This window comes from Hyperoodon ampullatus (assembly GCF_949752795.1).
Source record: "Hyperoodon ampullatus genome assembly, chromosome: 3".
NCBI lineage: Eukaryota > Metazoa > Chordata > Mammalia > Artiodactyla > Ziphiidae > Hyperoodon > Hyperoodon ampullatus.
The window spans coordinates 16015825-16041941 of NC_136916.1; the positions used below are offsets into that span (position 1 = coordinate 16015825).

Consider the following 26117-nt stretch of genomic DNA (forward strand, 5'->3'; position numbering starts at 1 on the left):
AAGGGAGGACTCAAATAAATAAAATCAGAAATAAAAGAGGGGACATTACAACTCATAACACAGAAATACAAAGACTCATAAGAGACTACTAGAACAATTATACACCAATAAATTGGAAAAACTAGAATAGATAAATTCCTAGAAACACACAACCTGACAAGACTGAATTATGAAGAAATAGAAAATCTAAATAGACAACTATGAGTAAGGAGACTGAATCAATAATCAAAAACCTCCCAACAAACAAAAATCCAGGAACAGAAGACCTCACTGATGAATTCTACCCAAATTTTTTTTTTCTACCAAACATTTGAAGAAGAAATACCAATCCTTAAACTCTTCAAAAAATGGAAGAACACTTCCAAACACATTTTCAAGGCCAACATTACCCTGATACCAAAACCAGAAGAGGATGCCACAAGATGAAAAATTACAGGCTAATATTCCTGATGAACAGAGATGTTCATTAAACACCTGAATAAAACATTAGCAAACCAAATTCAAGAGCACCTTAAAAGAATCATACACTATCATCAAGAGTGGTTCATTTCAGGGATGCAAGGATAATTCAACATCAGTGAATATGATACATCATATTAACAAAATGAAGGATAAAATTCATATGATCATATCAGTAAATGCAGAAAAAGCACTTGATAAAATTCAACATCCATTTATGACAAAAACTCTCAACAAAGTGGGTATCAAGGGAATGTATCTCAACATAATAAAGGCCATATATGACAAGCCCACAACCAACATCACAATCAATGATGAAAAGCTGAAAGTTTTTCCTCTAAGATCAAGCACAGGACGAGGATGCCCACTCTCATCATTTTTATTTAACATAGTATTGGAAGTCTTAGCCACAACATTTAGGCAAGAAAAATAAAATTAAAATAAAAGAGCATCAAAATCAGAAAAAAAGAAGTAAAACTATCACTATTTGCAGATGACATGATTTTATATATAGAAAACCCTAAAGATTCCCAATGAAACTGCTAGAACCAATCAATGAATTAGTAAAGTTGCAGGATACAAAAGCAATATACAAAAATCTATTGCCTTTCTATACATCAATAATGAAGTATGAGAGATAAATTAAGAAATGAATACCACTTATAATTGCATCAAAAAAACCCAAAACATCTAGAAATCAATTTAACCAAGGAGGTGAAAAACCTGGGCACTAAAAACTATAAGACACTGATGAAAGAAATGAAAGAAGACACAAATAAATGGAACAATATTCCATGCTCATGGATTGTAAGAATATTGTTATAATGCCCATACTACTCCAGGCAATCTACAGATTTAATGCAATCCCTGTCAAAATTCCAGGGGTATTTTTCACAAAAAATAGAACAAACTATCCTAAAATTTTTATGGAACCACAAAAGACCCCAAATATCCAAAGCAATCTTGAGAAAGAGGAACAAACATGGAGACATCTTGCACCCTGATTTCAAACTATATTACAAAGCTATAGTAATTAAAACAGTATGTTATTGGCATAAAAACAAACATAGATGAATGGAACAGAATGGAGAGACCAGAAGTAAACCCACCCATATATGATCAATTAATTTTCAATAAAGGAGGCAAGAATATACAATGGAGAAAGGATAGTTTCTTCAATAAATGGTGTTGGGAACACTGCACAGCCACATGAAAATAAAATGAAAGTGGACCACTATCTTACACCATACACAAAAATTAACTCGAAAGGGATTAACGACTTGAACATAAGATCTGAAACCATAAAAATTCTACAAGAAAACATAGGTAATAAGCTCCTTGACATCAGTCTTGGCAATGATTTTTGGATTTGATACCAAAAGCTGAATCAACAAAAGCAAAAATAAGTGGGATTACATCAAACAGTTTCATCCATTTCTGGCTCAGACTTCCCAAAACCCTTGAAATTTCCGAGGTGTTACACGTGACAAAGTTGTCTTTTTTTATGCTAATGGGGTGACTTTGGACAGTATCTAAAGATGGAGGCTGGTTGCCAATGGAGCCAACTATATGATTAGAGGGTTGGAACTTTCAGCCCTACCCCTGACTTGTGGGGAGAGGAGATGGGCTGGAGGTTGAATCAATGGCCAATGATTTAATCAATCATACCTGTGAAATGAAGCCTCCATGAAAACCCAAAGGACAGAGCCTGGAGAGTTTCTGGGTTGGTGAACATGTGGAGGTGCTGGGAGAGTGGCACCTGGAGAGGACAAGGAAGCTCCTCGTCCTCTCCCCATACTTTGCCCTATGTTTCTCTTCCAGCTAACTGTTTCTGAGCTATATTCTTTTACAATAAATGGGTGATCTAGTAAGTAAAATGTTTCTCTGAGTTCTGTGAGCTGCCCTAGCAAATTAATCAAACCCAAGGAAGGAGGCTTGGGAACCTCTGACTTATAGCCAGTTAATCAGAAGAACAGTAACAACCTGGCTTTGAGACCATCACCCGAAGTAAGTGGAAGAAGAGGGGAGGCAGCCTCGTAGGACTGAACCTTTACCTGTAGAACTTGATGGCATCTCTAGGTAGATAGTGTCAGAACTGAGTTAAATTGTAGGACACCCAACCGATGTCCTGAGCACTATCTGGTGTGGGGAACACCCCTCCCTACACCAGAATTGAGTCCTTGGAACACAAAAGATGGGAATTTATCTGAAGAAAACAAAAACACTAACTTGAAAGGATATATGCACCCCCATGTTCACTGCAGCATTATTTACAATACCCAAGTGGTACATATACACAATGGAATAATATTCAGCCATAAAACAGAAGAGAATCTTGCAATTTGTGACAGCACAGATGGACCTTGAGGGTATTATGCTAAGTGAAATAAGTCTGACAGAGAAAGACAAATACCATATGATTTCACTTACATGTGGAATCTAAAAAACAAACAAACTAACAACAACAACAACAAAAAACACCCAAGGTCCTAGTTCAGAGGACAGATTGGTGATTGCCAGAGGCAGGGAATTAGGGCGTAGGGGGCAAAAAGGGTGAAGGGGGTCAGAAGGTACAAAGGTATATTCTAGTTATAAAATGAGCAAGTAAGTCATGAGGATGTAATTTATAGCATGGCAACTATAATGAATAATATTGTATTGCATATTTGAAAGTTAAGAGAGCAAATTTAAAAGTTCTTATCACAAGAAAATAATTTGTAACTATGTATGGTGATGGGTGTTAACTAGACTTATTTTCATGTTTATTTTGCATTATATACAAATATCAGATCATTATGTTGTACGTCTGAAACCAATATAATGTTATATATCAATTATACCTCAATAAAATATTTTTAAATTTTAATAAAAAACATTCTTAATTAAACAACACTCACTTAAGTAGCATGCACTTTACATTCAGAGAGTAATTATGCACACACAAATCTTAGTCCAGTCAGTCAGGACTTTCACTCACCACAACTGGCTTCATCTGCTCCATCTGGGCAGTCAGATGTAAAATCAGAGAGCTTGCTGGATGAAATACAGCCTGCATCGTCATGTGGCCCAAATCCAGCTTCAAAATTAAGAGATCAAGAGAATAAAACATCTTTTTTTCTCCAACATAAATGGGATGCAGAATTGCTTCATGAACACTAGTTTTTAAATATGCTAAAAATGGCAAGCACAGGAGGATCTCAATAAACCTCTGGCCATTAATATAGCATAAGTCCCTATCAGTGGGACGTGATAAGTCCCCTTCCACGCCCGTCCCTAAACTCCTGTATGGTAATAATACTAAATTCAGTGAAGGAGATCCTACAATTGCCTATTGGATAAATTTACAAAAACGGTGAGAAAGTTTTTTTTTTCCTTTGTGTAAAATCATTGATCTTTCAGGAATAATTCATGTAAGTTTGGCCTAATGAGAATTATGCTCTAACCAACTGAGCTGGTGTTCAGATTGAAGCACACATAAATGAGTTTTCAGTTAATTTATGAAAAGAATTCTCTGTACGTGAGATCGAGTATTCTCAGAGCCTTCTGCTAAGGTTAATTTTAGTGATAATTTAAAACATTTAACCACACTTCTGCTTCCAAATACATTCTCCTCAATGTCAACTCTAATGCCTTCCTACTATTCTAATTCTGGTGATGCAGTATATGATCAGAAGAATAAAAATGTTTAATTAATTAACAGAAATAAGTAATTCTGGTTAACCCTCCAAAACTCATTAATCATTAAATCTGCTGCTTTACATTCTTTAATGTCTATCAAAACAACTCACACACACAGAGCTTAGAAAGGTTTATTATAAATTCAGGACACATATTCTGAGTAATGTAAATGCATGTTAACACAATACGGAGTTAGGACATAGAATATACAGCCTTACCAATGAAAGATGTCTTTAATAAAGGACTTTTAAAAATTCTTTAACTCAGATCTCAATCCAGAATTAGTTCTCCTATATCATCCTTGATTAGTGAGTGCATTTAGCTCTTGTTAAGAATGCAGCTTTTCCTCTCACTAAATATGTTGTTTAAGGAAACATAACTTCAGAATGTATGACATGCCTGATGTCCACATGCAGTTATTTTTCATGTATGGAGAGTAAGAAAAATGAAGTGTTTCAGTTTTCAGGCAACATTTTTAATATTTATTTCTATTTGTTAATTGAGACCTGACTGTAGGGGTGGTCAGAAAGAAACATCAGTTAGTGTTAAAATAACAAAGTAACTGCAGGCACAATGTATACCATTTCAACGCACTCTCAGAACCTAAACTACGGTTAGATTTTCAAAAATGCCTATTTTACTATTTGGGATCCATTTTTATGACAATATACCTGTCTCTTAACTGAAATTCTCTACAAAATACTTAGTCAAAGAATTAGCCGAACTCCATCTGTTTCTTGAAAATATTATGTTTTGAATTTAAACACAGAATTTTAGGGTCAAGTTTGAAATTTTTCATTGGCCTTAAGTCACTTTTTCAACCATGATAATCTTTTTGAACTCCTGAGTGATTCTGAAACATAAATTTAATTACATATTCACTTGAAGTGTCAAACAAAATTAAAATACAATTGAATTTTTATGGCAGTGTTTTAAAACATGAAAATATTTTAAATTCATAACTTTTATAATTAAAAAAAATCTGTATGTGACAATTTTAGCCACAAATGTAGAATGTTATTAGAAGAGAGCCTAAGGCCTAGACTGTGATATAACATATTTTTTTAAAAAGGTAAAAATATATTTTAAAAAGGTAAAAAAATATGTTTTCGTTTTCAGGGACATGTGATATAATCCACATCTTGGTATTAGGCATTAGTGAACTATATTATTGAAGGATTCTAATATATTTTATATTTTGATATCAAGGAAAACTAATTATTTTAAGGTTCAAAACTGCAGCAACCACCAGAAAAAAACTTACCTTTGCTTTGAACACTAGTACTTGGAAGTGTCTTATATGAAATTTCACATTCCTGGGATACACTGATGTCATCTATAGCAACAGTAGCATGTGATGATAAAACAGTAGCTTCTAAAATTAACTATAATTACAAAAAGATAAATTATTAAAAATATACTATAAAAGTCTTGAAATAACTTTCTAGGCCCAAAATGGAGCCATTCCTGCCCTGGATGCCATGACAGCAAACCAAAACTTACATAACTTTCATGCCCCTTTAATGCTCCCCTTGACCAGAAACAGAGTATATTCAGCAGTCAATCCCCCAACATCAAGCCAACTCTGGGCTCTATATTTCCTTGTTCCTTCTCACCCTAAACAAGGTTGACTATATGGCCCCAGTCAACTCGATATTTTCTGTTTTACTCTTTCTCACTCTTTATTCTTTACCCTATAAAGCTTCCTACCTTCCAGCCATTTTACAGTTCTCCAAATAGAGACTGTCTGCTTCATGAAGTGCTGAATAAGCTTTGTTTGTACCACCTAAATTGTCTTCTTTAACCATTTTTTAACAAAAGTAAATTTATTACAATCATACTTTTTGGTGTAGAGAAGCTCATCTGCATCTGTCCCAAACTTCCAAACTAATTTTAGAAAATTGTTTGACCAGAACATTCAAATGAGGAATTTATAAAGTCATAACTCCTTTGACAGCACCACCTTAGGTAACCCTAATATCTTAGGTAACCCTAATATCTTAGGTAACCTTGTTTCAATTAGAAGTTGTAACATTCATCATGACTGAAGGCTGCCTTCCCATTGGAGCCATTAAGTCATAAGCATTTAAAATGGGCTCTTTGGGGTAATCAACTGTGTGGTTTACAACTCAGATTAATTGAAAGATGAATTCATTTATAACGGGTTGGCTGAAGGCAACAATTCATTTCTATATCAGAATATTTAAATACTTATACATATTATATATACATACATGGAAACCTACTTAGTGAGGTAAATAACCACATACAATGGTTAATAACATTCATATGCTAAAGCACTTGGAGGCATCTATTTAAGTTTAATTTATTCTAACATTCTAAATAATGACTGGTATAATTTGTTTTCTTTCTTGTTAATCACTCACATTATTACGTTGTTACTCCGCCATGAAAGAAAGGAAGGAAGAAAGAAAGAAAGAAAGAAAGGAAGAAAGGAAGGAAGGAAGGAAGGAAGGAAGGAAGGAAGGAAGGATGGATGAATGAATGAATTTATGTCCAGAGCCTTAAGGATGCATAGCAGGACCACTAGACCAAGACAGGGCTAGTAAGTGCATCTCCACGTAATCAAGGAGGATCTCTGGTCTCAAAATCTTACAATTTACTTGATATGATACATTAACAACTAAGTTATACCATAAGAACTATATAAGAGAGAAATACAAGATACTAAAGATCAAAGAAAAGCACTTCATTATTTCTGTCAAGAATATGAGATAGAATTTGAAAAAAAAAAAGACTTAGCAAAGAGGTAATATTAAACTTCAGTTTTAATTGTTGCCTAAGATTCTGTTACCATGAGAAACTGGTAACATAACAAGAAAAAAAAGGAAATGTGAACATGTAGAGTATATTTAGAAAACTTTGGGCATTGTAGGATGATGGGGTTTAGGACATGCTGTCCCAAAATAGGGCACCTATGCAGCATATGGAGTATTTCTAGCCAAAGGAATTTGAGAAATGGTATGTGCAGGATGGACTTTTTGACCTTTCCTCTAAAGCAGATCAAACCCTCATGTGAGAGGAGCCCTCCCTATGCCAGAGACAGCCTTATCTCTGAAGACAAAAGGACACAGAGAAGCTGAACAAACAGGCCTAGCTAAGTTCCCCAGTTTACTACACTCACCTCATACTCTGCCCTATTGTACCTTTCTACAACTATCCACTCTTCATCAAACCTCTCACAAAAACACTCAGGTTTAACTATTTCTTCAGGTCTTCATTTCCTTATGAAGGCTCCCACATCAAGTAAAACTAAAATTAAATAATTTTATATGCTTTTCTCCTGTTAATCTGCTTTATCAGTTTAATTTTGAAACCCAGTCAGGTACCCTAATAGGGTCAAGAAAAACTATTTCCTCCCCTATGGTAGGAGTATAGGATTTTTTGCCTAAATGAATTATTGCCTAAATATTTGTTTAAGAGAAGAGGACTGATTGCATGAATTGGTGCAGCCCAATGGGACAGCAATTTGATGACATCTATTAAAAAGATAAATAGGGCTTCTTTGGTGGTGCAGTGGTTGAGAGTCCACCTGCCGATGCAGGGGACATGGGTTCGTGCCCCGGTCCGGGAAGATCCCACATGCCACGGAGCGGCTGGGCCCGTGAGCCATGGCCACTGAGCCTGCGCGTCCAGAGCCTGTGCTCCGCAACGGGAGAGGCCACAACAGTGAGAGGCCCACGTACCGCAAAAAAAAAAAAAGAAAGAAAGAAAAATAGCATATACTACAAAAATTAAGCCCATCCTCAGGGTTTACCTTAGAGAGACACTCATAGGCACACATATGAAGACCTGGGCAGGAATGTTTGCTTTAATGTCGGTTTTGATAGCAAATTAATCAGAACAACTCAAATGTGAATCAATAAATAAATGGTGATATAGATCATGGACTACTGAGCCAGTTTTAAAAAAATCTATCTCTGTATGCTAATATGGAAAGACCTTCAACATAAGTTTCTGAGTAAAAATTAAATTACAGAAAAAATTTATAGTATGACACTACTTAGGCTAAAAATGCACATGGTTCAGATTTCTAGATATATGTGGTACATACATACATATTAATTAAATAGAAAAGTGTCTAGAGGTAAAAATAAACTAGTGTTATAGTTACCTGAAGATACAGACTATGATGGAAGGTAAGGATGCTCAGGAGGGACTATTTCTTAATCTGAAATTTTTGATACTTTATAACAAGATGTATATAATTTTAATGATTTTTAAATTTTTGATTAGAGCAGGTTTCTGTAGAGTCTTAGCCAAGAAATTTGGCCTTCATACAAGAGGCAGAAAGTAGTAATAGATTTTAAAGAAGGATTTTGATGAAATGTATATAAGCACTCTGAAAAATAAATTATGCTTAACATCATTAAGTTATTGTAATGTATTTGGACAGCTTTAATTTCGAAGAATTTTTTTTATTCATTATTGTAGTATGTCCTACATTGAAGTCAATTAAAATACACATGTTTAATTCTTCAGACTCATTAGACAGGTAGTTATGGCCACCATATTTGAAGGACTACACTACTCAAAGGAAAGGTGGAAAAAGACAGAATGTTTGTTTGTGACACTTCTGTGTCCCAGGAGAGGTACATGCTCCTATTCTTTGAATGAAGTGGGTGCGCCCTGGGATGAGCTGAATGATGGGATAGGTCTTTAAAATATGGTTACATCATTTTGTCTGAAGAAAACCACTAGGCTCTTTTACATCTTCATATTAAAATGTAAGTATAAAACAACTCCCAGAGCAAAATAAAGATGATATTAGGTCAGGTACATGTCTGCTTGCTTACTTCTATATAATTAAATTCAGGACCATGTAATGAATGATTATAATTTAACCATTAATTAAAATTTTCCAACTTTAAACAGAGAATAATGTTATTTCCTTTAAAAAAATGTATCTCATATCTGTAAATAATATCACCTGATTATTCCAAAATCATCTTCACTGTTCCTATCTTGTATTACTTGCTTTAACCAAGCTGATCGTTTGATTTGTCACCAAAGGCAGTTCCCTTTGGGAACTACAGTATCATGTAATAATTGGTATGTGAGCCAGAGGTTGCTCAGAAGAAATGTTTCAATCATTGTCAAAGGCAGAGGGAAAACCTCATTTTATAAGTTTCTCAAGGTAATTTGAGAGTTAAAATTTCAAATTATATGTAAATATCTTTCCTTCTAAAACCATGTTTTAGGATCTTGCTGATTTTTGTCTTATCCAATTATATTATATTACTCCCTCAGTGAACAGAATCACTTCTTGTTTTCCTTTCAGGAAGCACAGCAACGTGTAAATATTGTTTATAATCAAGTGATTACTTTTTAGATCTGCAAAACAGAAAGAAACTTTTCCAGAGAAATACTCAACTAGAATATTTAAATTTTGGTTCTTTGATATCTTCCTTTAAAAAAGAATAATGAGAGTGAATATGAATATCTAAGAGGAAATATGAATCTAAGAGGAAATATGAATCTAAGAGGAAATGGAGACAATAGGTATACAGTAAGAAGCAGTAAAGAAAAATTCGACTATAGTAATTTTTGATGAATGATGGTGGTATTAAAAATAAGATCAACAGCAAACTTTTATTTAGAGCTTACTGAATGCCAGGCACGTCCACTTATTTTAACACTGTGAAGATGGTGTTATTTTCTTCCACATTTTAAGGCAAAGGAAACAGAAGCTTAGAGAGTTGAAGTTATTCGTTGAAGGTCACATATCTCGTATGAAAAATGTGTGACCTGAGCCATGGATGACTATGCTGTACTATATCACTATCATGAAATAAAGAGATAACTGGTCTTTAGCAGATACTGCAGAACAGAGCTACCTGGCAAAACAAGATTGAATGAAGCCCTAGGTTAAGACGGCTGAGGACAGAGCAACATTACAGAGACTAGACCAGCTTTTACTTTGCATTATAAATCTCACCCTTCACTGAATCTTCAAATAATATCAGGAAATTGTTATTGATTTATGCCATTGACTCTGATCAAGAGCAGACATGGTATCAATCATTGTGGAAAATTTCACAAAAGGGTCATTTTAAAATGAAATCTGAAATATGACACAATTATGTTTTAGTAGCAAACTCAAAGACAGTAGATCAACTGGAAATCAATGGACAGCATTCAGAAAAAGTACTACCTTTAGATATGAAATTAAGAAGAGCAGTTAGGAAAGAAATTGTAAATTAAATGAAAATATTTGTGTAAAAAACTGAACATATAAAATGAGTAGGCCCAGTTAAAACAGATTGAAAAAATTCTATTAACTACTTGACTTACATTCTTCCAATAAAAACTGCACAGGAAATGGAGAGACTATTGAAATGTTGTTAAATTGCTGTTCTGACAAAATAAACAGTAAGCCTAATCCTTTTCCACTAGGAAAAATGAAAGCCCTACCTAACCAGGGGGCAACACTTTATCATCAAACACATCACTAAATGAACTGCCTAACATTGGTTCAGGTCAGGAGAAATTTTGCCTCTAAATTTGTTTTTCAAAAGCTTATTGCTTTCCAAATTTTAATTTTCCAAATTGCTGATTAGAGACTGTGGACTTGTAATGGCCTTCTGAATAGTGACATCTGAGAGAACAGTTCTTATTTTTCTTTTCACTGAACTGTAGTTTCTAAAACAAGCCTGTACTTCAGCCAAGTAACAAGATTACATAAGAAGGAACAGAGGTGCACGCTAAAATCCTTACCTTCTGGGGTTGAATTAAACATGGCTGAGGCTTAGCAAGAACCCAGGACAATTCACTCCCCTCAAAAAGCCAGCACAATTAAGCAGAGGCTGGGAATTCCCTGGCAGTCCAGTGGTTAAGACTCTGTCCTTCCAATGCAGGGGGCACAGCTTCGATCCCTGCTCGGGGAACTAAGACCCCCACATACCGCATGGTGCGGCCACAAAAATACATTAAAAAAAAGAAGAAGAAGAAGAAGAGGCTGATTGGTACTGACTGGGAGCCCCCAGGTAGGAGAGAGAAAAGCCAACACGTGGTGCTGATCCAGCACGGAGGGGAGGGAAGACAGAAAACATCACCAATCTGTGGATACCAAATTACAAAATTCCATCAAACCACTGGTCAATTTAAAAACGAGTTAATATGCCCCCAGATAATAAAGAGCAGTCTCAGTTTGCACCCCAAAACAAAGCAAGACAAAAACCCCAAAAGAAGAAATATTAAACAGGAAAAAGAAAAAATACCCAGTGCCGAAACGTTTCAATAACGATGGTAGGTTAATGAGGCCAAGAAAGAATGGCACAAGTTTCAACTCATAATATTTCTCAAATAGCCAGTTCTAACAAAGGACATTCTGGGTTTTTGTCTTTTGTTTTTTTATTAAGACTTTTAGCGCAGTTTTAGGTTCGTTGCACAACTGAGAGGAAGGTACAAAGGGTTCCCACACATCTCCATAGGCGTCCATAGCCTCCTCCATTATCAACATCCTCCACCAGAGGGGGACATGTCTTCCAACCCATAAAACAACACTCACACACCATAATCACTCATGGTAAAAAGGTTTTCCCCAAAGGATGAGTCCTGTATTCTCCAGCAGTCTGTTGTTCTCTGGGTGGAGCTGTTTGTTCTGAGGTGAGGTATTATTTTAAATACATCTTCTCCAAAATATCTTGTGCTCTCTCTGTTGGATTTCTACATTTACCTCAGTTTGGAAATGAGTACCAGATGAGGTGTGTTATTTTTCAGAGGCTCCTAACACCCCAACAATGTTCTTACTTCCCCAACCCCAATTACAGAGGAAGAATCAGAAGCACGGAAGGATTAAGCAATTTCCCTCTGACTGGACACCTGGCTTTGAACCCCAGGCTCCAGAGCTCATGTTCATAGCTACCATTTTAGCTACATTCTCTTTAATTCAGATTCCTCTCAAGCACTGCTTTTATTATCACTGTGGTTTTCACAGATTGGAAAATTTGGAGCTCAAAGATGTAATGTACAATCACTTAACAACCCATGGAGTGAGCAGAGATGGGAACTCAGACTATGTGACTCCTAAGGCAGTGAGTGTTCCACTATGTTCCACCATCTAATCTAGTTTCTAAACTACCTCTTTTCAATTAGAAGAAGGGAGTCATGTCCAGGAGGGTGGAAGCTGGTGCACCCATTTGATAAGCTCCAGTTTCCTTCTTTCATTATTAACCAAGTAAATGACATAAAAGTGTGATAAAATTCTCAGTATTAATGGGCAGCAGCAAATAAGGCAATAGGATTAAAATATGAGTGCAGCCAGATTGTTTTCACTACCTCATATAATCCACCATCCTCACTTAAGAAAACAAATATTTTCCCGTTAAATTACTCTTCTCTCCGCCATCCTATTCAATTCTTATCTACATTTTTGCTATGCTTCCACAAGTAAGTCTTGAGCAATTCATCAAGATAACCTCTCTTCTCATCCCTGATTGTGAATGTCTGCTTTATTAATATCAGATACATTTATGGGATATATATATTATATTATTATCTGGAAAGATCAGCATTAAATAAGCATCTTCAGCTCAGATGTATTAATTTCTTACATGCTTACCTGAAAAGGCAGAGTAGATTCTCCAGCCTTCGCAAAGAGGTCGATTTTTGCTTGTCTCCACTGAGATTTGGAGATTCTGATTAGATCACCTTGCTTCTGCAGATCCCCATCCAGTGATGTTCTTGTAAAAACTGAGAGGTGTGAATGCTGAGACAAACGATACCAAAACTGCACCTGGTGAAAAATGTGTTTGAATGATATAAATATTCCATTTACCTGTGTCCAGTAGCTCTTCTATAGTTAAAAATATCCCAAACTACTTCTTAATTCTCCTCCAAACATGCAGACCCAGAAAATGCTAAGTACACCTTCTGCCAGCCTTTGTATTCCCTCCTTAAAAAAAAGGCTCAAGGTAGCTACATTAACTGATATTTTTAACATACACCATAGAGCTATCTAAAGAAATGGGACACTAGCATCCTGCTCAGACAAGTCTGAGGACATATATTTGTCCACACCGTCATGGAAGTTTTACAGGACCTTCACTATTGCTTCTTATGAATCTGGGGAGATACACGTTCTATATCTGACTCAAAAATTACAAAACCATGTATTACTATACATTCTCCTTGATGTCTCAATCCAAGAAAAAGTTATCTCAAAAACTTGACTTCTCAGGTAAGAGAAAACTGCTATGAATACTTTTCATTAATTCCTTCTCCATTGTGACATTATCAAAAAACTTGGGAGATTATATAATACTGTTCATCAATAATTTAATCCAACTAGAAAATGTTCTTTTTGAGGCTAGGGAGCCTTGACTTGATCAGTTTGGTTCCTACTCACCACCAGTGATGACATAATCTAAAGGACTGACAAGTTAACTAGGTAGTGGAGAAAACACAGAGGAGTATCTTAAGGTGCCGATAGCAGTAGCTATAATGTGGAATTCAGCACTATCGTTTATTCAGCAAATACTTATTGAGCATTTACTAAATACTGGGCCCTGTGCAAGGTGAAAATTAATTGCCTCAGTAGTTGGATGACATAATACAAAATATGTCAAAAAAAAAAAACACCCCACAAAAGCAAGTTGAGACACACAGCAACTTTTTCTTCTCATTATGCCACAGAGAGTTCTAATGCTGCAGATTTCAAAGAAAAACACAGTATCATTCAGAGATGAGTTCCCTGAGAAATGAAATCCCTCTCTTTGGACTCAAAGTGACTCCTTTTCAGTTTCACTACATTTTAAATTTCTGGTTTTTTTCCTTTGTCATTGGGCTTTTATTTTGTTATGTGAACAGATGTTATTACATATATTATTTATTTATTATCTCATTTATTTCACTCTAGGTACCAAGTTCAGTGGAGATGAAAGTTGAAAAAAAAATTTTAATGCTCTTTTAAAAAATTGTTCAAAACATCAAGCATTCTCTGTTCCAATGTGGTACACATTTTTCTTTCAATGTCTACTGAATTGCCACCACCTGATCAAAGCATTCTTTCTGATTGTCCATTTCATATTAGATTTTACTACCAAGCTCACCTACACTCAGGCCTTTAAGCAAGAAATGTAAAGTCAAACAGAAGTGTTTGATTAAATTCTATGGAAAGGGAGGATGTATGTTCCTCAACCGCAATTAAACTTCAGATCACAGCTGTAGACAGCATGTTCCAAGCCTGTAAATATGCAAAATGGAGCTTTAAACCTAGTTGTACAAGAGCCGTGCAAGCCCCATCAGAATTTCAAGCTGTTATTGTCACTCAGTACGTTACCAGTGCGAAGTTATTTTAATAGTGCATTAAGAGTAAATACCAATGGGATCTATATTCAATAAGAGCTTAGAACTTATATTTAATTTACTTTTTAAAAAAACAGAAATGGCATTGTAGAGATTTAAGGAGAATTCTTTAGTTTGGTATAGACGAAGAAACTTTCCAGAGTCTTCAAATTTTATATTGGTAAGGGTAAGATCACTGAACAAAAGTTATAAATACAGCTGTGATTTTCGATAGGAACTTAGCTAACATCCGTGGCTCTCACTGTGATACACACTAGTAGTGGAACACTAAGTCTTAAACTCAGAATCACAATGCACGTTGTGAATTCCTCTTAGAACATATCAAAGCACTTTGTACTTAGTACGTATTCAGTTAACAGGTATTGAAGAAAAGAAGGACGTTTGAGTGGGACTATCAGCATTCTTTCTAAAGCCAATGTCTATAAACCTTCAAAGAGAGAAAGAGAGACCTGTTCTGTGTTATAAAATGTGCAAGGAATTAAGTGTCCTTAAGGACCTCAGAGTTTTATGGGAGAGAGTGAAAAGAAAAGGAACAATTAAGTATAATGCGTATAATGACAAAGGTATGAAAACAGTGTGGCTATTTACATGTAAATGAATTTAAAAAAATGAAAAAGTCACTTTCTTGGTTACACTCATCACATTTTAAGTGCTCAATAGCTATTTGTAGCTAGTGACTTCCATAGTGGACATAGCAGAGGAAAATTTCCATCACAGAAAATTCTATTAAAAAGAGCTGTATGTTAACATTATGCCAACCATTTAAAATTTATTTACTACTTTTCATTTTAAAGGAAATTATTGTCTTGATTCATGCCTGATTCATTAAAAAGCAGTTATATAAAATGTTAATATTAAAGGCTTGCTTTTATTTCTCTTCGCTTTTCACTAAGTTGTATATATATATGCACAACTTGGGTTGTATGTATGGGTGACTATGCAAGACCATGAATCATTTTATTCAAGAAAATTTCCTTTGGTTAAATAACTTCCAACAAAGCAGTTCCTTTAATTGCAAATTGGAAAGAAAAGAAATGAAGCTCAAATTACTTTACTGTTTTTAATTGTATTCTCTGATTTTATATTATTTGTGTATTTTTAGGAATATTGAATCTGGGACATCCCTGGAGGTCCAGCATTTACGACTCCACGCTTCCACTGTAGCAGGCACGAGTTCCATCCCTGGTTGGGGAACTAAGATCCCACATGCCACTTGGTGCGGCCAAAACACACACACACACACACACACACACACACACACACACACACACACTGAATCATTCATTTTACTATAAAAAGAAAGGACAGGGCTTCCCTGGTGGCGCAGTGGTTGAGAGTCCGCCTGCCGATGCAGGGGACATGGGTTCGTGCCCTGGTCCGGGAGGATCCCATATGCCGCGGAGCGGCTGGACCCGTGAGCCATGGCCGCTGAGCCTGCGCATCTGGAGCCTGTGCTCCACAACGGGAGAGGCCACAACAGTGAGAGGCCCGCGTACCACAAAAAAAAAAAAAAAAGAAAGAAAGAAAGGACACAATATCAGGTGACTTATACTACTAGTTACCGAGTGTAGGTGAATAACTAATCTTGCTCTTTGGTTTCTGCAGTGCCCTGTGATATTTCCAGAGGAATAGCCAGTTCTACAAAAGAATGTAATTAGGAACAATTAGTAATTACTAATTAGTAAATCTCTGAGACTAAATTCTGCAAAGGACATTAAGAGGACATTATTTATAAGTTCAAAATAATGTCTTCTTTATTTCTCTTTACTGTTTCATTTTATTTTGGTCTGTCTCCAGTTGGAACGCTTCAAATTTTCTGCTTTTTTCCTCAACCTTCCTATGGTCTTTGTTCTACTTGCTTCCCTATTAGGGAGATTTTTGGTCAGATCTTCATGTCTTTTCTCAGTTATTCTCCAAATTCTCAGCTATCTCTGCCTTCTCTGCTTCGTGTCGACCCCTGTCTGGTATTTGATACACCTGTTATATCTTCAAGATCTAGAATAATAAAAAGAGTAAAACACAAAAAAGTTTTAAAAAAAAAAAAGGAAAAGAAAGAAGATATCTGTAACTCCTCAAAACTCAAGTGGAATAAGTCAGTGTAGGGGAGGGGGATCATTCATCTCTCTCACGCAGACACACAACCCTCATCATTACCATAGTGATTCTTATGACTCCTATTCATAATCATGTTTTTGCCTCTTTTTATCTGAACAAGCTTAAGTAAAAGTTTGCAATCTTCAATAAAATATAATCTGTTTTTCTCATCTAAATGATTAATCTTCATGTGTTTTGACAATGTACAACTGAGGAGAATATCTGCTCAATCTTTCCCCAATAAACCATTGCTTCCTCTAGAATCTATCTCATGCTCTAATACTATTCTTGGAGTAAACAAAACAATCAGAGAACAGAACGTGAGTGCACCATTCCAAGCCCCATTGTATATTACTTTTTTTTCTAAATTTCTCTCTGCCATGAGCTCATAACTCTACTTGGGGAACATTACAAGACATGGCCTTTTCAAACTCATTGAGAGAGTTGTTATAAGTGGGTTATCACTTATATATATGGTTTAAACGTATATATGTGTATGTTATATATTATATATAATATATATTTATTTATGTTTAATTTATATGTTATTACATTATATATTATATATACTTACATAAAATATTATATATTATATGTATTTTATATTTTTATCACTCTCTGTAGCACTTCACACTGAACTGCTATCAGTATGCCTCACTAAATTCTATATTTTGTTATGGCAAGTGTGTTTACATTGTCCCTAGTATATTCCCAGCATTGAGGGCTATGATGAGCATGGAGTAGAGAAGCAATAGGTGTGCACTGAATCAGAGAAAGAACATTTACACTGGTGTGTGTGCAATCAGGGGGAAAGTCTCAGAAGAACTATTTTTGTTTTGTTTTTTACTTCCTTGAATATGAACCAAATGAGTTCTCACATGTCTCTCTCTGCATTGGCTGCTGGAAAACTTAGATTCAAAAATGTAGCCTGGCCCTCGTAAACTTTATTTTTGGAGCCAACCTATTTTTCGTTTCATCTGTCTTTTTCTTGGTATCTCTATTCACTTCTTTTTAATTGTATGAATTTTTTGATTAAAGATGATTAGAATAGCAAAATTAGTTGAGGAATATAAAAAAAAAAAACGAAAGACAAACACACAAAATGGCATTGAAAGTGGAAGCTTCATGTTATCAGTCCTGCTGTATTTAATTATGAAGTCCTAAAAATGAGATATGTCTTTTATACAGTAACTCAAATAAGAGAGTGATAAAATATTAATATCCACATAAATCTCCTTCAGATTTTACATTTCCTAATTTATTAAAAACAGTAACAGGGCTTCTCTGGTGGCGCAGTAGTTAAGAATCTGCCTGCCAATGCAGGGGACATGGGTTCATGCCCTGGTCCAGGAGGATCCCACATGCCACCGAGCAGCTAAGCCCATGCGCCACAGCTGCTGAGCCTGCGCTCTAGAGCCCGCGAACCACAACTACTGAGCCCACGTGCCACAACTACTGAAGCTCTTGCACCTACAGCCCATGCTCCACAACAAGAGATGCCACCGCAATGAGAAGCACGAGCATTGAAACAAAGAGTAGCCTCCACTCGCCGCAACTAGAGAAAGCCAGCTCACAGCAACGAAGACCCAATGCAGCCAAAAATAAAAAATAACAAAATAAATTAATTAAAAAAAGAAAAAGTAAAAAAAAAACAAAAATAGTAACAGTATGTCGACAGCAATAAGAAACACTAGCTTCTGGCTCCCACATGTTCTGTTTGTCCTATCTCCTGTCTATTCCAAGGAAAAATTCCAAATTTCCACCAGTGACCAAAGGAGCTTTTGAAGCTTTTAAATAAAAGTCCACATCTTGAACAATGAGTAGTTACAGGAACAGTTCTGCATGTTGATGCCATGTGTTGGCTACACATAAAGTACAGGGTAATTCATGCAAAATGACCCTAAAAGGCTGCTGTTAGGAAAAAAAGACTCAAAAGAAAGCTTCATATTCCTTTAAAGTCCTTTCAAACAAATATTCTTAACCCTGTTAGCCTGGTATTATTATGTAGAGAAAAAAAATGTAATTTCATAAAATTAAGGCTTTAATCATATCAAAGTGCCCAACTTTGGTTATTTCACTGCCCCACTTTACCATTTTATAATAAAGAACATTCGCTATTCCATGAATACAACTATTATCATTCAATATGTTTCAATTAGGAAGATCAGCTGGATTTTCTGATTACTCAAGAAGATAAGAATTTGGTTTGTTTGCTTATTTTGTAACTTTCATGAAAGAAAGAATCCCACATTACCCCAAACTTATAAAACAGTAATAGTATATTCTTAGAATACTCCTATGGGAGAGAACTTTGGCCATGTGTTATCTCAGACTATAAATGACCTCTAACAATCTAATAGTAATTCTAAGCTGGAAAGTACTATAACATAATCCAAATATCCCTCCCTCTAACTCAAAGATTACTAACATTCAAGCAGATACAGATAAAAGGGATAAAACAAATACCTCTTTGGCAGTCTATAATACTCTTACTTTTCCACAAACCAAGGCAAACCTCTAAATCAGTATCCAAGGCCTTGGAAGGTTGAGGACTTGGTTCTGAGAGATAAACCACCAAGTATCTAAATTGTCCATTGCTTTCACTGAGGCTCCACCCCAATAGCTCCCACAGGTAAGCTCCAAATTTAAGCCACAATAGAGAAAAATGTCCTCAAGTAGAAACAATCATAAATTGTGGGTCAATCCTTATGACCACAAATTAATGGCTACCCACATGCAACAATGGGAAATGTAGATCATCTTTAAAAAGAAGAAAACTGTATGATTTCTCCGTGAGTCTCAGAATTTTTAATAAGCTCTTAGTGTTAGTGTTCACATTTCTGTAAAAGAGGCAGAATTAACAAATTCTATTCATTTTTATCCAGTGTCATTAATGAATTTAACAACAGCAATTGCATTGCTTTGGTATATGACCTTAAATTAAAGTTCATTAAGCCTGTAAAGTACTTTTTGTGTGTGTGTGTGTGGTACGCGGGCCTCTCACTGTTGTGGCCTCTCCCGTTGCGGAGCAACAGGCTCTGGACGCGCAGGCTCAGCGGCCATGGCTCACGGGCCCAGCCGCTCCGCAGCATGTGGGATCTTCCCAGACCGGGGCACGAACCCATGTCCCCTGCATCGGCAGGCGGACTCTCAACCACTGCGCCACCAGGGAAGCCCTGTAAAGTACTTTTAAAGAGCAAGTAAATGCTTCAGGAGTTCTCAAAAAAAAAAAAGAAAAGAAAAAAGAGAAGAAAAACCTACATCTATCACATAAGATTTAATTAAAATAAACCAAAGGTGGGAGACTCTAGAGTCCATCTGGGTGAGGTGGAAGTGGAGTCCAGGCAGTTCTTTTAATACAAATTCCCACAGAGAAATGGGCAGCAAAAACCAAAGGGGAAAAATAAAGAGGACAACCTATTAAGAGTTCTGGACACTCTCATTGAGAATTATATCAAGCTGAAAGTATAATTAAATTTATACTTTAATTATAAAGGTCTGATGATCTGTAATTTATCATCAGGAATGCCTGTGTTAGTGTTGTAACCCTGCATTTCTAGGTGATGAATTTAGTGCGTAGCACTATTGATCCCTTCATTATTTTCTGATAACCAAGAAAAAAAAAATTGAAATCCTAAAGGCTTAGGGACATGTCAGAACTCTCAAAAGGACGGAAAGCAAGGCAAGCTGAACAGAAGCATCTAATAGGTATTCATGTTACAGAAAGTAAAGGGATTATGTTTATTGAACACCTAATACCTGCCAAATACTTTTCCAGGTGCTTTACTTAATCACGTTTGAATTCTCACAACCACGTGAAGAAGGGAGGCTAACACTATGCTTGCAGTGTGAACACTGAGTCTCAAAGGAAGCATATCATTTGTGGCAGAACTGAGATTGGAACCAGTTGGAACTAGGTCCATCTGACTCCAAAGTCCCTCTTCTTTCTTCTCTGTTGTGCTGTGGAAATGACCTGAGCATTTTATCCTTTGGTCTGTGTTTACCTGGCACCAGAAGGACTAACTGAAAAAATAAAATTTTGGAAATGTAATTATTTTTTCTGCACATATTTATCTTTCTTTATTCATCCTTTCATTTTTCTTACAGTAGAACTTGTTGAACTGCTTTTATTTTCCTCAGCTAACACTGTTGGCCAACAAGCAGTTTGGGCAACCAGTATCCACAGCTTTAAATTATTGAAAGAACTACATAGAAAGAATGCAAAATGACAGAAATATTTTTGAATAGTCCCCCCAAAAGAAGGGTGTAAGTTATATACTACAAATGTCTTTTGGAACAAAATGACATTTCATGTTGAAATAGCTCATATAAATCTCTCAGTTTATTGTGAAAATATTAGTAAAACACAGCCGGCATTTACTAGCTAGAGTAACCCAAGCTAAACAGTTTACAACTACAGAATGGCCAATGGAAATTCCAATAATTGGGTACCTGACACGGGGTAGAGGCATTGAGTGATTTTGTAAGGACAGGACTTCCAAGCTTGGCCACTGCAGGTGATCGATGTGCCCCCAAATAAATAAACGATCCTGCAAAACAAACGTAAAGCCATATGGATACAAATTCTACTATTGGACATTTAGTCGTTCTTTGCGCTAACGTGCACACATTCAACTGTCAATCAGATAAAGAAAATTACATTTTTACTTCTTTACCATTAAGCTCTGTAGATAACCAAAAAGTGCTTTCATATGGATAACATTAAATCTAAAATAAAACCCAACTGATGAAAAACAAGCTCTTGATCTAAATCCTCTCAACAAATATGTTTATTGGCTTAACTCATGTCATAGTTAGAAATCAAATTAAATGAAGCTTCTAAGTTTACAATTAGATATTCAACATACCCTTACAAAATTCCCATGAGACATTTGCTTGTAAGTTTCTTCATGATGTACTGAAGGATACAAGCCTATAGAATGAGTTTGGTTTCTCCTGGGGCTTACATGTTTGACTCTGCTGTCTGTGCTAGTGGGGATGAAAGCTTAATTAAAGATCTAATCTAGTGTTAACAAAATAACTGCTTCTAGATTTTAACTACAGTGGATGTGCTCATGGCAAATGTACAGGGGGGATAACATCTCTTAGCAGCTCGAAGGATCACACATTCTGAACGGCTGTCAGGGGTAGCTTCATTGAATACTGAAAATTTACAAGGAAGGTTATGCTAAACAATGTCAAGTCCTGATCCTGCCCTTTGATAATCATAGAGTGATGGGCAACTTGGAAAGCCAACTATTTTGATGAAAAAAACACATTCAGAAGGTGATTTTCTTAGACACAGATCAATGCTGACTGCACAGAATGAAAAGGATTTCAGAATTAAAACATATTACTTTACAGATACCACCACATGTTTAAACAAACAACCAAGGTTGCAAGTCAGCAGTGTGGTCTCTGAGTGGGAAAAGTAGAACCCAGTTTATATGGGTGTTAAATCTCAAAGCCAATTGGGAAGGATAAAGATCACTGTTCCCAAAATCCAAACTAAGAGTAATAGAAACAGTATATATGAGCTCATTAAATTCTCTATTTCACCTATAAAAGAGTAGAGTAAGAAAAGATGATTTTGAAAAGTTAATCCAGCTTAAAAATCCTTTACTTGAGGTTCAAGTAAAACTCAACTGAATATTGTCAAAAGATTAATTAAAATTCTAAAAATTAACATACATTCAAAGATCTTACTCCCCTGGTCATTTAAAACAATATGGATGATTTCAAACAAGTAGTTAATGAAGGATGAAACATATAAACACTAAAACTCCAAAATCTAAAGAAGCAAATGATTTGAACAAATTGATTATGCCACAAAAGTAACTGGAAAAGTGATAGGAAAAAAATCTAACAGAACATATGGCCCTACAGCTGAATTTTATTTAATTTTATTTAATTTTTAAAGAATAAATACTTGCACATGATTTGCATATATCTCAGGTCTTAGAAAAATATGGAGAGCTCCCTGACTCATTTTATGATGCCAGATATCTCTAATGTTAAGAATGATGAAAACAGAATAAAAATAGAGCAATATCACTCATGATCATACATACAAAATTAAAATTAAAATGTTTCAATTGCATCTGAAATTCTTATCAAAAAATAATGTATCCTGACAAGTGAGCTTTCCAAGAATAGAGGTTTGATTTGATTTAACAGACCTATCAACAGTCAATTAGATCAACAAATTAAAATCATAGATTCATATCAACAAATATTGAGAAGACTGTGAAAAACAGTCAGCCATTCCAAATAACCTCAATAAAATATTTTAAAAAAACAATAAAGATTAATGACCAACCTCAAAATAATAACATTTTCAATGGTAAACAACAAAACTATTTTAATTAAAATGAGAAACTACCTAGAGAATTGTGTCACCATTAGTAATTAGAGGAAATATGAGATAATATTAATTATCTTGGACTAGGATCATCTTATAAATCTAGTAAATGTGGAAGTCAAGAGAATAAAATTTCTAGTAAACACAATAGAAAAGTAGAGATAGAGTTCCACATGTATTGCCAATAATATAATTGTAAAAATAGAAACCCCAACAGATTCTATCTTTTAATAAAGACAAGTATTAATAAGAGAATTTAGTAAGGTAAATAGAAACAGAGAAATACATTTAAGTCATTTTTATTTATTTTAGCAGTAAGACACGGGATATAGAATGGTAAGAAATATTCTACTCACAGTGAACAACAATAATACAAAATACATAGGAATAAATTTAACAAGAATGGGACAGGACTTATGTGAAGAACATTATAAAACTCCATGGAAAACTATAAGCCTTCTGATTAAATGAAAAGAGATAACATGTTATTAGATGGAAAGATGATATTATGAAAATATTATATTAGTAAAAGCTGATGTGGAAGCTAAACGCAATCCTGTGAGAATTTTAACCAAATATTTGAAAAACAGATAATATTGACTTAAAGTTTATATATGCAGGTTAGGCCTAAAGATACTGAACTCTGACCCCAGACCCATGTACTTCTAGGAATACGTCTCTGGATTTATTTTCTTGCAAGACTGCTCCACAGAATACACTGACTTAAGAGACCTGTGGAATTACAATATGCCAAAGAAACTGTTCCTGTTAATCTGAACTGTTCATTGTAAAACTCCTGTACACCCATATACCCCAGAGGGGCTAGCTAACCAGCACAGTATAAAAATAAAGAATGGAGGGGTGTTTTTGGCTGTGTTGGGTCTTCATTGCTGCGCACGGGCTTTCTTTAGTGGTGGTGGGCAGGGGCTGATCTTCGTTGCAGTGTGTGGCCTTCTTGTTGCAATGGCTTCTCTTGTAGCAGAGCATGGGCTCTGGGAGCACAGGCTTCAGTACTTGTCACATGGGCTCTAGAGCACAGGCTCAGTGGCCGTGGCTTGGTTGCTCCATTGCATGTGGGATCTTCCTGGACCAGGGATTGAACCCGTGTCCCCTGCATTGGCAGGTGGATTCTTGTTCACTGCACTACCAGGTGTATAGTGTTCAGGAACCAAGATGGCGCAGTAGAAGGACATGCTCTCACTCCTTCTTGTGAGAACACCTGAACCACAACTAGTTGCTAGACAATCATCGACAGGAAGACACTGGAACTCTCCAAAAAGATATCCCACATCCAAAGACAAAGGAGAAACCAAAATGAGATGGTAAGAGGGGCGCAATCACAGTAAAATCAAATCCCATAACTGGTGGGTGGGTGATTCACAGACTGGAGAACACTTATACCACAGAAGTCCACCCACTGGAGTGAAGGTTCTGAGCCCCATGTCAGGCTTCCCAACCTGGGGGTCCGAGAACGGGAGGAGGAATTCCTAGAGAATCAGACTTTGAAGCGTAGTGGGATTTGATTGCAGGACTTCGACAGGACTGGGGAAAACAGATACTCCACTCTTGGAGGGCACACACAAAGCAGCGTGTCCATCGGGACCCAGGGGAAGGAGCAGTGACCCCAGGGGAGACTGAACCAGACATACCTGCTAAGGTTGGAGGGTCTTCTGCAGAGGCAGGGGGTGGCTGTGGCTCACCATGGGGACAAGGACACTGGCAACAGAAGTTCTGGGAAGTACTCCTTGGCTGTGAGCCCTCCCAGAGTCTCTCATTAGCCCCATCAAAGAGCCCAGGTAGGTTCCAGTGTTGGGTTGCCTCAGGCCAAACAACCAACAGGGAGGGAACCCAGGCCCACCCTTCAGCAGTCAAGCGGATTAAAGAGTTATGGAGCTCTGCCCATCAGAGCAACAGTCAGCTCTACCCACCACCAGTCCCTCCCATCAGGAAACTTACACAAGTCACTTAGATAGCTTCATCCACCAGAGGGCAGACAGCAGAAGCAAGAAGAACTACAATCCTGCAGCCTGTGGAACAAAAAGCACATTAACAGAAAGAGAGACAAGATAAAAATGCAGAGGGCTATATACCAGATGAAGGAACAAGATAAAACCCCAGAAATATAACCAAATGAAGTGGAGATAGGCAACCTTCCAGAAAAAGAATTCAGAATAATGATAGTGAATATGATCCAGGACCTCGGAAAAACAATGGATGCAAACATCGAGAAGATGCAAGAAATGTTTAACAGAGACCTAGAAGAATTAAACAACAAACAGAGATGAACAATAACTGAAATGAAAGCTACACTAGAAGGAATGAATAGCAGAATAACTGAAGCAGAAGAACAGATAAGTGACCTGCAAGACAGAATGGTGGAATTCACTACTGTGGAATAGAATAAAGAAAAAAGAATGAAAATAAATGAAGACAGCCTAAGAGACCTCTGGGACAACATTAAATGCAACAACATTCACATTATAGGGGTCCCAGAAGGAGAAGAGAGAGAGAAAGGACCAGAGAAAATATTTGAAGAGATTATAGTCGAAAACTTCCCTAACATGGGAAAGGAAATAGTCACACAAGTCCAGGAAGCACAGCGAGTCCCATACAGGATAAACCCAAGGAGAAACACACCGAGAAACACAGTAATCAAATTGGCAAAAATTAAAGACAAAGAAAAATTATTGAAAGCAGCAAGGGAAAAACGACACATAACATACAAGGGAACTCCCATAAGGTTAACAGCTGATTTCACAGCAGAAACTCTACAAGCCGGAAGGCAGTGGCATGATTTACTTAAAGTGATGAAAGGGAAGAACCTAAAACCAAGATTACTCTCCCTGGCAAGGATCTCATTCAGATTTGATGGAGAAATCAAAAGTTTTACAAACAAGCGAAAGCTAAGAGAATTCAGCACCACCAAACCAGCTCTACAACAAATGCTTAAGGAACTTCTCTAAGTGGGAAACACAAGGGAAGAAAAGGACCTACAAAAACAAACCCCTCAAAATTAAGAAAATGGTCATAGCAACATATATATCTATAATTACCTTAAACGTGAATGGATTAAATGCTCCAACCAAAAGACACAAGCTTGCTGAATGGATACAAAAACAAGACTCATATATATGCTGTCTACAAGAGACACACTTCAGACCTAGGGACACATACTGACTGAAGGCAAGGGGATGGA

The 26117-nt window shown here is 36.2% G+C and overlaps 1 protein-coding gene across 1 annotated transcript in view; it reads right to left on the reverse strand.

Moving 5' to 3' along the window:
• Positions 1-26117, reverse strand: part of MALRD1 (MAM and LDL receptor class A domain containing 1) — a gene marked incomplete at both ends in the record, with an annotated part of 583874 nt that overhangs the window by 465425 nt on the left and 92332 nt on the right. Inside the window, 3 exons of the mRNA XM_079699366.1 lie at positions 5402-5522; positions 12722-12895; positions 21013-21110. Coding sequence (XP_079555492.1) covers positions 5402-5522; positions 12722-12895; positions 21013-21110 — 393 coding nt within the window. The remainder of the gene's footprint in view (positions 1-5401; positions 5523-12721; positions 12896-21012; positions 21111-26117) is intronic.